The 13,517-nt window shown below is 44.1% G+C and overlaps 1 protein-coding gene across 1 annotated transcript in view; it reads left to right on the forward strand.

Moving 5' to 3' along the window:
* ICE1 (interactor of little elongation complex ELL subunit 1) overlaps positions 1-13,517 on the forward strand; it is a 40,275-nt gene that overhangs the window by 2,929 nt on the left and 23,829 nt on the right. The window contains exons 2-8 of the mRNA XM_028738066.2: positions 5,398-5,456; positions 6,297-6,331; positions 7,564-7,582; positions 8,362-8,473; positions 9,098-9,174; positions 11,768-11,805; positions 13,335-13,417. Coding sequence (XP_028593899.2) covers positions 5,398-5,456; positions 6,297-6,331; positions 7,564-7,582; positions 8,362-8,473; positions 9,098-9,174; positions 11,768-11,805; positions 13,335-13,417 — 423 coding nt within the window. The remainder of the gene's footprint in view (positions 1-5,397; positions 5,457-6,296; positions 6,332-7,563; positions 7,583-8,361; positions 8,474-9,097; positions 9,175-11,767; positions 11,806-13,334; positions 13,418-13,517) is intronic.

The raw sequence follows: 13,517 nt of genomic DNA on the forward strand, positions 1-13,517 counted from the left end.
GTAGAATATCACAACTCTACAGTGTTTGCAGGTATGTTACATCACCCTTTCCTCCAAGTTTTGCTGACCCTTCAAAGGATTCTCTTCTTCCCAAGTACCTTATGCTACTTGTTCTTCCATAGCAAATTTTATAGGAAGCCTGTCTTCATTGACAACTCCGGGAATCACCACTGTATAGCAGGAAGAGGGCAAGCTGTCCATACCTCAAATAGAAACTACAGTGGTGCCTCACAAGACGAAATTAATTCGTTCCGCGAGTTTTGTCGTCTTGCGATTTTTTTCGTCTTGCGAAGCACAGTGTCGGGAAAGTTTTGGAAAAGCTTCAAAAATCACCAAAGTCTTTAAAAACCTCAAAAAAGGCTACCACACCGCGTTCTATGAGTTGCTCCTCGAAGTCAAGTCGCAACTGTATTAACGGTGTTAAGAAAAAGGAAACAAACTTGCAAGACGTTTCCGTCTTGCAAAGCAAGCCCATAGGGAAAATCGTCTTGTGAAGCAGCTCAAAAAACAAAAAACCCTTTCGTCTAGCGAGTTTTTTGTCTTGCGAGGCATTCGTCTTGCGAGGTACCACTGTATATCCAAAATGCTAGAAAGCTGCAGTTTGGCTTTGAGGTTCTTGCATCTATCATATTTGATAAAGGTAAAGGTACCCCTGCCCGTACGGGCCAGTCTTGACAGACTCTAGGGTTGTGCGCTCATCTCACTCTATAGGCCGGGAGCCAGCGCTGTCCGCAGACACTTCCGGGTCACGTGGCCAGCGTGACAAGCTGCATCTGGCGAGCCAGCGCAGCACACGGAACGCCGTTTACCTTCCCGCTGGTAAGCGGTCCCTATTTATCTACTTGCACCCGGGGGTGCTTTCGAACTGCTAGGTTGGCAGGCGCTGGGACCGAACAATGGGAGTGCACCCCGCCGCGGGGATTCGAACCGCCGACCATGCGATCGGCAAGTCCTAGGCGCTGAGGTTTTACCCACAGCGCCACCCGCGTCCCCTTATCATATTTGATACCTCGGCTTAAAATATGAATTGATGGATGGCATAGCTGATCACTTGTCTCCGAGGGAGATATCCAGTGGTACCTCGGGTTACATATGCTTCAGGTTACATACTCTTCGGTTACAGACTTCACTAACCCAGAAATATTACCTTGGGTTAAGAACTTTGCTTCAGGATGAGAACAGAAATCGTGCTCCGGCGGCACAGCAGCAGCAGGAGGTCCCATTAGCTAAAGTGGTGCGTCAGGTTAAGAACGGTTTCAGGTTAAGTACGGACCTCCGGAACTAATTTAGTACTTAACCCGAGGTACCACTGTATAGGCATGCGTCTTCACATTTTCAACTGTTTTTCATATGAGTGATCTGGGTATTTTTAAAAAAACCAACACATTCAGGTGCTACAGAATTGTTCTGGCAAATTGTGGATAAAGCAAGCTATGAGCCATTCCAGGAACCTATTGTAGTCCTTAGTTGATACCAGGTTACTTGAGAGACTGCCTTATACACCCAGTAGAACGCTGCAGTCTGCAGGGGAGCTTCTCCTTCAAGTCCCAAATATCTCAGAAACCCTCTCCACGGTAGCTCACAGCAGGGCTACCCCTGTTATGTGGAGAAGCATTCTTGTTGAGAGAGGCACCCAGTATCTGCACTTTTCAGAAGCAGCTGAATATGATTTTTGTTTCAACGAGCTCCCCAAACTTTGTGAGTGTCCACTCGCTAAGATTTAGTCTCATTTTAAATATATTTGTTGTTTTTGTGTTTTTAACTATTTACTGTATTTCATGAAATTTATACACTGCCTCATTGTAAAAAAACAAAAACAAACCAAAGCAGTTTACAGAAAGATAACACACTAAAATCAAGAATAATTCATATCCATGCTTCAAAAGATACAAAAGTTAAGAAAAACAAAAATGGATTAAAATCACCTCAACTTTCTAAGTATCTGGGTAGCTAGCCTTGTCTAAAACAGGAATGTTTTTAGCAGGCGTGGAATTTGTAAAGTGTCTTATCTTATGTGTAAATTGCCTTGAGACAGTGATTTAGAAGGCGATTAATAAATGGTTGTTGGCATCTGTCTCAGGAGACAATGGATGCTCCTCCAGGGGTGAAGTCAAACTCTATCACCAAACTGACCTCCCCGGATCACAAGCCTGGGCAGTGTGTATGGGGGGGGGCTAGATGACACAACCCTTGTTGATGGGGTCCAAACAAAAGCAGAGCAGTACGTTTGGCACCTAGGACTTGCTGATCGAAAGGTCGGCGGTTCGAATCCCCGCGGCGGAGTGCGCTCCCGTTGCTCGGTCCCAGCGCCTGCCAACCTAGCAGTTCGAAAGCACCTCCGGGTGCAAGTAGATAAATAGGGACCGCTTACTAGCGGGAAGGTAAACGGCGTTCCGTGTGGTGCGCTGGCTCGCGAGATGCAGCTTGTCACGCCAGCCACGTGACCCAGAAGTGTCTGCGGACAGCGCTGGCCCCCGGCCTCTTAAGTGAGATGGGCGCACAACCCCAGAGTCTGTCAAGACTGGCCCGTACGGGCAGGGGTACCTTTACCTTTACCTTTACGTTTGGCACCAGCTTAGGTGCAGGAGTTGTCGGAACATAGCTGTCAACTTTTCCCTTTTCTTGTGAGGAATCCTATTCGGTATAAGGGAATTTCCCTTAAAAAAAGGGAAACATTGACAGCTATGTGCCGGAAGGTAGCAGACATGACACCATCCAACTGCCTTAGGGCCTCCACTCTGGATTTGTGGAGGGTTTACTCCTTAGCCTTCTCCTGATGGTATCCCACAAGGCAGCAGAGGTTTAGGACCAGAGTTTTCTTTCTCCTAAATGGTCTACCTTCCCAGGTTGAGGAGCCCCATCTACCCCTCGCTTCCCTCTACAGCATGTGCAGAAACCATCTTCTTGACTGTTGGACCCGTTATTGGTCTCATCCACACAATCTGCCAGAGCATGCAGGGGAAGTCCCTAACTCACAGAGGGTTTGAGGCCCATTGGCTCCCCTCACCTGGTTTAGCTGGCCAGCTGAAGCCGTTTCCTGGGATTGTGTCCGCTGTCCCATGCTGGCAGCTTCTAGGAGATACAGGTGAGAGCTGAGTGCAGGGTGGGGACCAAAGGTGGACAAACTACCCCAGAAGGAACACAACATGTCCTCCCCTAGCTACACCTCCCCTAACACCCCATACACCCCAATTAATTTATGAAAAAATTGTAATAATAAAAGATTACTACCAATAATAATAGTGGTATGTTGCAAGTGTGATTTCAGAGGGTTGGGGAGGAAAAGATAACTAACCCAAGTCTATAAAATCAAGTGAGCACCACCATAATCCGATATGTATATTCAGAAGTAAGCCCAGTTGAGTTCAATGGGACTCAGCACTGGAGAAGTTGCAATAAGATCACATCCTAAGACTGTAGTTGTAACCCCACTTGCCTGAGAGTAAGCCCCATTGAAATCAGTAGTATTTACTTGTAAGTAGACATAGTTAGGATTGTGCTGTAAGAGACTTCAAAGTCATTGTGGGTAGCTCGATGAAAATGCTGATTTAGAAATATGCAGCGGAACTTGTCACAGAAGGTAGAGGGAAGGAAAACAGAAAAGGATCAAGACGATTGAATAATTCAAACCCAATAAAATTTGGATAGAACTGCTTGAGATAATATATACAAGTAGGAAATGTTTATGGGCTCACTTGCCTGCTCACGCATACCTATTTCCAGCATTTGTAACACATCGAGAATTTGAAAGGAGAAGAAAGTATCTTCCAATGAACAAAGTCTTCCCTACTTGGTCACCTGGTGATGATTCTTACTTGCTGTAACCAAGCCAGCAAACAGTGATCTACAAGCCTGCCTGAATATGAGACATATAGTCAAAAATAGCTTTAAAAACTCTATTGTGATTGCTTGTTGCCTTCATTGTCTAATACTAATGCCCTATAACTTCTAATCCATCTTGTCCCTGACATTTTGAAATAAGTTTTAAACTACACTATATGATGCTGATGAACAAATACAGTGGTACCTCAGGTTAAGTACTTAATTCGTTCCGGAGGTCTGTACTTAACCTGAAGCACCATTTTAGCTAATGGGGCCTCCTGCTGCTGCTGCACCGCCGCTGCACGATTTCTGTTCTCATCCTGAAGCAAAGTTCTTAACCTGAAGCACTATTTCTGGGTTAGCAGAGTCTGTAACCTGAAGCGTATGTAACCCGAGGTACCACTGTAGATTTCAAATCCCTCTCACCCCTCCCACATTCCATTTAAATTAATTTTATTAAAGTCTTTAAGATGCTCAGGTTCCAAGTTTCCCACCAAATGTTAGGAAACCTGCTGAGAATTGGCCAGGAAAGCAGTACAGTGGTACCTCTGGATGCGAACGGTATCCGTTCTGGAGCCCCGTTCTCATCCTGAAGCGAACGCAACCCGCGTGCACAGGTCGTGATTTGCTGCTTCCGTGCATGCGTGTGACATCATTTTGAGCGTCTGCGCATGTGCGAGCGGCGAAACCCGGAAGTAACGCAGAGCACAACCTGAAAATGCTTAACCTGAAGCGGCTTCAACCCGAGGTATGACTGTACATTAACATAACTGCCAGCATCAAAACTCGGGAACGACTCTTCCCCACCAAAGTGTGGCAAAAAAGACGAGCTTTTGCCTGGTGTCTAAACGAATATAAAGTGAAGGCAAGCCAAACCTCAAAAGGAAGGTCATTCCACAAATGCAGAGCTACCACTGAAAAGGCTAAACCTGGGTTTGTATAGTCTAATGCTTAAAGGTAAAGATAAAGGGACCCCTGACAATTAAGTCCAGTCGTGAATGACTCTGGGGTTGCGGCGCTCATCTCGCTTTACAGGCCAAGGGAGCCGGCGTTTGTCCGCAGACAGCTTTCCAGGTCATGTGGCCAGCATGACTAAGCCGCTTCTGGCGAAACCAGAGCAGCGCACGGAAACGCCGTTTACCTTCCCGCCGGAGCGGTACCTATTTATTTACTTGCACTTTGACGTGCTTTCAAACTGCTAGGTTGGCAGGAATTCTAATGCTTAGGATAGGCCTAAAATTCCTAATTTATGGGCACCTGGGGCATTGAGCTCTATCCACTGCTTCTTTTTAAAATTTAAGTACTGTAAATATACTAACCTAAGATTATTCGGGTTCGTTTGCCTTTTTATTTTTTTTATTTTTAAAAAATCATCTAAGTGATTTTTACATATTCATTTGCCACCTGCTTCATCTTGTCTGTGATTGCATTGCCTTTCAGGTTTCCAATTTTTTTGCTGTCTGCAGACCAAACATTCCTAACATGTGCCCAGTTGGGGTAGTACGAACTTAGAAGATATTATTGGAGTGTGGGAGCTGAATTTCCTTAACTGGCTTCTACATTTTTTTCTTTCAGAATTTAAATGAATACGTAGCTGCCCTAATTGCATTAAAGCAAAAGATCATTGATACTGAGTAAGTACGTTGTCACCATTTTTGTACAAATGTATTTTTCGCTTGTGTACGCATAACTGTTTTTCATTTTTCCGCTCTTGTGCACAGCTCGACTGCTTTCAATCTTATTCAAACCCAATGGGAGTAAAATCCCCTGCTCTGCATAATTGCATTTGGTTTGGCCCTGATGCAGTGCAGCAGACTTAACTTTTCAGCACAGGACTACAGGAGTTCTTGTAGTCCACAAAGGCGCTGTGTGGGGGAAGGACTGTAAATGGGCAAACATTGATTCAGGTAGCACATAATGCTAAGCTAAAGATGGCTTAGGACGAGCACACAGGCTACTGAAGAGAAGGTGACAACAATTGCCCTCTTCCTGCTGTTGTGCTACCCAGAGCAAAGCCATGGTTTGGCGTAGTGTGGCATCCTCCCAAATATAGTACAAGATGTAAACCAGTAGCAGACCTTGGTTACAGCTCGTGGTTTGCCTGGAGTGAGCCAGTCCATGAGCCTGGGTTTGGATAACACACTGAGAGCCAAACCATATCTTACTCCCAGGTAGCCCTCACTGATAACCCACACACTTACACTAAGGCATGGTTTGGCTTTACATTACGTGCGAACATATGTGCAACATATTATCTATACTGGTGTGAGAAGTGGAAGGACGTGTTACATTTTTAAAATAAATAAATCTGATTTTTTTTTGTAGTAATGTGAGAAAGCCTATCTGCCCTTGCTAACTAATCTATAAATCACAGAGATCAGTTTCAATATGCACCAGGCACAATAATATTTCATGTATTTGTTTGTTCAGCATGGACCTGCATTTAATTCTCTCTCCCCTTCTCTCTCTTACAGCCACCTGCTGACAGAATACCAGCAAAAGTGCAACGATATCCTTTTTGCGTTTCTTTTCCTAGAAAATAAATTGAATGTGTATTGCTTGGAGCAAAGCACTGTTGTGGGAAATCTAAAGTGGTGGTAGGGTGTGTTTAAGTGTTAGAACTTTATGATACATAGTGAGCAGGTCTGTACTGGGTGGCTGAACTGCACACCCTACAGATGTTGTTGAAAAGGTAGCAACTTTGTGACTTGAAATCTTGGTGGTGTAATTTGCCAAGGCTCAGATTACTCTGAGTTGCATCAGGCAGCAGCACACAGGTAGGGAACAGCAGCCACAGTGTCCTTGACAGAAAGGAGGCATCCCGTTTCCTTGGCAACGGGAACAGCTTTTGTGAACATTGTGTGAAAGAGGCTTCTGTAACTGAAGCCTCTAGTGTATCCTGACCCCGTCTTTCACTGTCATGCTAAAGCCTGAAGGTTGCTGCTTTGAGGTTAATTTTTTTAATATTTGGGTGCAGCTGCTTTAGAAACAAGCCTTGTTGGGCTTTCATTGGAAAATGCATACATGCTGGAAAAAACCAGGCTCCTAATTGCACAGATTGAAAGGGAAAATCCAGAGTGTGCAAGCTCAATATATTCATCATAACCAACACTACATTTTGTTTGTTAGGTATGTATAATATGTGTATCCCAAATACTGCTGAAGGCTGTTAACAGAGTAAAATACAAAGGATAAAATGGGAACAGCATAAAAGAAGGTAAAACTGATAAAAACAACATCCAATTGAGCAAACTGCAAATCATAACAAGTCAACTTATTGGACCAAAAGTCTATATGAATAAAAATGCTTTTTGCGTGTCAGCAGAAGATCATCAGAGAAAATGTTTCTCCTGTTGTAGGTGTAGTTTGTAGGTAGACCCCAAGCCTATAGAGGCTCAAATCTTGCATGTGAGATTGCCAGACAATGGTAGGGAAAATGAAGCATGCAAAGACAAGCTGCCATTCACATACATGGTAAAAGCAAACTCAACCATTGACATGTCAGGTTCTGCTGTGTACAGTTCTCAAGTTCTTGGGCACTTGAGAGTAATAATAAAATATCTTCTTCGTGCTTCCTTCGAGGCAAGACATGAAATGCATCCTTTTCGTACATGAATATTGCTATCAGACTATCAACAGACTCATAAGAAATGCCTCTGAGGCACAGTGGGTTTTGTTGATCTGTAACTGTGGCCGTCAAGCTAATCTCTGCATTTCAGGTTTTCTTTAACCAGATATCACAGCTTCAATTTGCTGTAAGGTAAGAACTCATTCTGCTTGAATTCTGACGCGGTGCCCAAGGCTTTGGGCTTGGGAGTTATCACTGCTGGATGAATCTGTCAGGGAACTGCCATCAGTGCCGGAGGGAGAGAGCAAAATCCAGAGGGATTCCAGAGAGCGTCCCGGGAGTGGGAGAGGCAGCCCATCTTCTGGGGAAGAGAATCAGCGTAGCACCAGTGGAGAAGGGGGGCAGATGGGGGAAGCAGCGAGGCGGTCCCATGACTCCTTGCCGGGGACCAGCGGGGAGAGTAGAGGTCCTCTGCTGCCTACGCCCTCCTTGCGCAGAAGGCTTTCGCGCAGAGAGAGTAGGAGGAGACTAGGCGTCAAAGAGCTTCTTTGCTGGAAGAAGTTTAAGAAACGCCCACTGACGGATTCTGCCAGCGATTGAGACAGCCACGAGAGAGTGGCCGTCCGGACAGAAAAGGTTCACTCAGGCAACCCAGCCAGGTGTTTGCACCGGCTTACGCACAAGCAACCCCTTGAACCATTACAGAATCTCTGGGTGTTAATAATTGGTTCTGTACTTTGTCTGCTCCCTGAGACAAAAGAGTGAGGTGTCGAGAATAGTTTTTAAGCAAGTATGTTTGAGAGTGCAATGGGATATTATAAGGACATTTTGGTTTGTGTTTGCTATGTGGCTTGGGGCATGGTGGGAGGGCATGGGACTACTGTGGCTTCGTGTCCACGGAGACAGTAAGATATTGCATGCAAGTCTCTTGTTTCGTTTCCACTCCTGTTACATGAATTGCCCCGTTTCAGAGAAAATGACACACTTCGTCACCAAGTGGAGCAAATGCTGCAGAAAATATTGCCTCTAGAAAAGTGCCAGGAGGAGCTGGGATCTGTGAAAGCAGAGCTGGAGGAGAAGAAGGTAATTAGAAAATATTTAGAAAGAAAGTGGCGAGGCCTGCTTTGAGACATCTGGATTGCCTGTCCCTGAGTGAGGGCTTGCACCTCACTCAGGTAGCTGGAGGGTTGTTCTGTAATCCCTTCGTGCAAGGAAGGGGAGCTTCAGACCCACAGGACTAACTGATTAACCCCTCTAGGCCTCCCCATTTGTCCCATGAGAACATCTTTTTATTCTGAGATATTCTGGCCCTCAAACCGAGGGAGGAACGAGGCAATGGAGCCAATGGAGCTCGTTCTTCCCTTGGCGTGCCAGCGCTGGCAGCAGAGGGGCTCCCTCTGTCACCAGCACCCGGTGTGCGGAGGAAGGAGCTGTATCTGGCCAATGGAGCTCATTCTTCCCTCGGCACCTCCGCTTTTCAACTATTTCAAGCTAATATCGCCCAGCCCTAGTAGGCATCAGGGCCAGAGTCTTTTTAGTGGTGGTTCCACAGCTGTGGACACCCCTTCTCCTGCAACCTTATTTAGTGTATGTCTTCTGACTTTCACGATGCTGTTTTATGATATTAGGAATCAGTGCATTAGCTATACGAAAATATTTGTTTATTTGCATGTCTGTATTTTAATCACTATCTGTTTCTTTAACTAGAGTTCACTCAAGATATACCAGGAAACTCATCTGGAATATGTTCGGGTGAAAGATGAAATGAACAAAAGTGACACGATGTGAGTCATATAAATGAACCAAATGGTGAATTTCTACTATTTTTCACCTTTGCAGTTAGATGAAAAATTCTTCTATGTTCAGATTATAGTATTGTTTGCGGGGAAAGAGAGGGAATTAAGAACTCTCTCAGTGTAGGAATTAATCATATGCTACCGTACTTTTCGCTCCATAAGACACACCTGACCATAAGATGCACCTAGTTTTTAGAGGGGGAATGCTAGAAAAAAAAAACTTTAACGGGCTGCCCTCTGTCCCTTCCCCCACCTCCCTCAAAAGCCGTGCTCTCTTTAAAGAGCGTGTGGAGCGTGTGTGCGGCTCTTGGGGGCTTTTCCCCGAGGAGGGAGGAGGGACTGACGGGCTGCCCTTCTCCCTCCTTGGGGAAAAGCCCCCAAGAGCCACACACACACTCCACGCGGCTCTTTAAAGGGAGCGCTGAGCAGAGCCTCCTGCCTGCATTCACTCCATAAGACGCGCACACATTTCCCCTTGCTTTTTAGGAGGGGAAAAGTGTGTCTTACGGAGCGAAAAATACGGTACTTCTTGTACATCTCATCAGTTGTTAAGGCCACATAGTACCAGTACTGAAACACAAAACGATATTAGGTGGTGTTTCAGGGAGGGGGAGCCTAGCAGTCCAAAAGGAGAGGCGAGCAACCCGTTCTGAATTCATTCCCTACCTACCCTTCTCACTGTTTGGGACTGGGATTATCAGAACCCACATTCCATAAAGTGGACTTCACAGGGTGCGGCAAATTAAGGCCTGTTGATTACTTGGAAATGGTTGCTGGCTGAGGGGACATTCACTTAACTTCTACTAGTCTTCCGGACAAAAAAGGGCTAGGTTTATTTTGATCCTTGCGTGAAATGCACAACATGAATATGCCCCACAGTGGCTTGAGGTAGGGTGCATTCCAAGATTTGGACGGCAGGTGTACAAATATCTACATGGTGCCTAGGGAGCAACTTGCACCTTAATATCAGCAAGACAAAGGAGATGGTGTTGGACTTTCGGAGGAAGAGAGGAGAACTAGCCCCGCTGTGTGGAGAGAGTCTCTTCCTTTAAATTCCTAGGGGCTTATCTCAGTGAAGACCTTACTTGGAAAATAAATACAACCCAGGTGGTTAAGAAAGCCCAACAGAAACTCCATCTCCTCAGATTATTGCGGAAGAACGATGTCAATCAACATTTGATGATCTCCTTCTACTGGTCAACAATAGAAAGTATCCTTTCATACTGCATCACGGTATGGTACGCTGGTTTGACATCAACTGATAGGAAGTGCCTACAGAGGGTGGTGAATACAGCACAAGATATTATGGGCTGTCCCGTGAATCGACTGGATGAAATAGCGAAAAAAGGTTGCCTCAGGAGAGTGAGGAAAATTCTCAGGGATGATTCACACCCTGGCCGGCACTTTCTTGATCTCCTGCCCTCGGGCAGAAGATATAGAAGCATGATTAGTCGCACCAACAGGGTAAAGAACAGCTTTTATCCTTTGGCTGTTAGGCTGCTGAATGAAAAGATAACAACCAGGCAACTGACTTGTGGGTTTGGTGGCTGTGCATCAGTAAATGAGGGGAATTAAGACTAAGAGAGCTGAGTGGGGGGTCCTCGTGTAATCTCACTGTATACAAGTTGTACAAGTGTCAATAAAGTATTTCAATTCAATTAGCCTGGCCAAAAATTGTGTGGAAGGGGAGGCATGTGCTACATCTGACCTAGCTGACTTCCCTATTCAGTGGTGCAAAGAACTCTGGGGCACACTCTGAATTAGTGGACTTCCGACCACTTCCCATTCTGGGAGGTGGTGCGTTCTTTGCTGCAGTGAATGGAGTACAGTGGTGCCCCGCAAGACGAATGCCTCGCAAGACAAAAAAAACCCGCTAGACGAAAGGGTTTTCCGTTTTTTGAGTTGCTTCGCAAGACAAATTTCCCTATGGGCTTGCTTTGCAAGACGGAAACGTCTTGCAAGTCTTGCGATTTTTTTCGCTCCCCCCCCCCTTTTTCTAAGCCGCTAATAGCCTTTTAGCCGCTAAGCCGCTAAGCCTTTAATAGCTGCTAAACCGCTAATAGCCTTTTAGCCGCTAAGCCACTAAGCCTTTAATAGCCGCTAAACCGCTAATAGCGCTAAACCGCTAAGCCGCTAATAGGGTTGCTTCGCAAGACAAAAAAACCGCTAGACGAAGAGACTCGCGGAACGGATTATTTTCGTCTTGCGAGGCACCACTGTAGATATGTTCAGAGTGGACTGTAACCAAAACTCATTGCCCAGCTGGGCAGCATGCTGTCTCTCCTTTGGCATGACTTTTCTACCTGCTCCTCTCCCTTGATGTATGATATATTTTATGGACAGACAGTGTAGCAGAGGTGACGATTGTGGGGTCCTAGCATCACAAAGAACTGGGCGCGGGTCCAGTTTCTAATTCAAAACTCAACCGGAAGTGTAAACCCGAGCTACACAAATCATAATAAACCTGTGTTATCAAGGAAGCTTTTATGTTCTGTTTATTAGATTGAACAAAAAGCCAAAAATCTGTATCAATAGAATACTATCCTCATTTTTTGTGTTGTTTTTTTTAAAACATGGTCAGGAAGAAGAAACTGGAAACTAAAGTGAAGAAACTCGAAGGTAATTCACTGCAAATAAATTCACATTTCAGATACAGAAAACCTTTAGGTTTAAAGTAATACATTGTTGTAAGAAAAGAGAGTGTTGCATAGTTGATGTGTATTTTAAGTAGGGTTGAGAGGTACACCAACAATTTTGCCCCAGTCAGTTTACCTTAAAAACCTGAGTTTCATTCACCTTTTGCTTTCTTCACTGTTGCCTTTACCTTTTGCCCCATTTCAACTAATATCAGGATTGCAGTGTCAAATGCTTTGCTTCTGTTTCATGGGAATAAAAGAAAGAACAATTCCTGAGATAAAATTGAGCTAGCTAGTGCGAGAATGAATTGGCTTGTAAAGGGTTAATTATACATCTGGGTGGAATGTACACACATATAAAAACCATTCTGAAAATGCTTTTATAAAAGTGTTTTTTAAAATACATTGAATTTTCCATAAGGCTCACCATCTAGTGTCACATTGTATATTGCACTTAGAACACTTAAAACATTTTAGTTGCAGCTGTGTAGCTGAGTCCCTGTTTTAACGAAACTGTCAATCAAAGTATAAAAATGCCAAGATTGCCTTAAGTCATGAATTGTTAGAATTTAGAGTGGTCTGTTGTTAGAAAGCTGTGAAATAATTTCATTATTTAAATCATAAAAGGTTTATACTATATTTTCTCGTGAAAATATATGAGAAATGACAGCAGGAAGCCAATTATGCTCTCCTGTCCTGGCTCTGGGCAGTTGTTAGTAGCTGTGACAAGATCCTGAAATTAAGAATGAAAGCTCCTTAAAATTATTTCTTGTTTGTTTTTGTCCTGATTTTCATGTCACGTATTACTCTACTTGTTTAATGTCCAAAGGAAACTAAAATAACTGTTAAGAAATTTGTCTCTTGAGTGTTTATAAATTAAAATGTCAGTGTACCACCTCTGCCAAACCCCTGGTAGCTGAATAACCTGCGGAGGTTGATCCACTTACAGCAAACCTAGTTGGATCGCTGCATAAATTTTTATCTGAGTATAACATTATGTAAAGAACTCAGACTTGATTATTGCCATTTAAGGATACCTGTATGCATTTTATGGTCTCACAGCAAACCTTGACAAAGCACAGTTTAAGAATTTGACCTGTTGAAATGGAAGGGTGCAAATATATTTTATTACATGGAAAGGTTTTGTTGTCAATGGTGTTTAGTATGAATAAAATTCTAGTTCCCTAGGGCTCATTAAGCAGAATTCTAAGGCATGTGGGTATTTATGCATTTGAAGAAAAAGCTGTGGAAATGTTGTGTGCAGTTGGTAGGATAATACATGTCTCTGACTGAGCCAAGCGGCATTCATCCAGTGTGATGAAATCCTAATGAAATACATGATAGTGCAGAGCTGAATGCTGCAACCCCTGAATAAACTGTTAGAGTTTGACAAATCTGAAAGGGAGGCAACACCATGCAAGTGGATTTCACCCTTGTTTGCTGACTTTTGCGCCATTAAGTCTAGCTTAATGGTTTTCATGCATTTTGATTGCTTTTTTCCTTTAAATGAAGAGGCTGCAGCAAAGCACACCCAGGAATTCAAGCAGCTGAAAGCAGAGAAGAAAGTTCTTGAGAAGGAATTGAAGAAAGCACAGGTAACTTTCTTAAGCAGGGTTTTTGGGTTTTTGGGGGGGTTTTTTTGCATTTTTGCAGTAAGCGCAAATTAGTGTTTCTTTGCATGGTTTGTTATAAGTC

Source organism: Podarcis muralis, chromosome 8 (assembly GCF_964188315.1).
Source record: "Podarcis muralis chromosome 8, rPodMur119.hap1.1, whole genome shotgun sequence".
NCBI lineage: Eukaryota > Metazoa > Chordata > Lepidosauria > Squamata > Lacertidae > Podarcis > Podarcis muralis.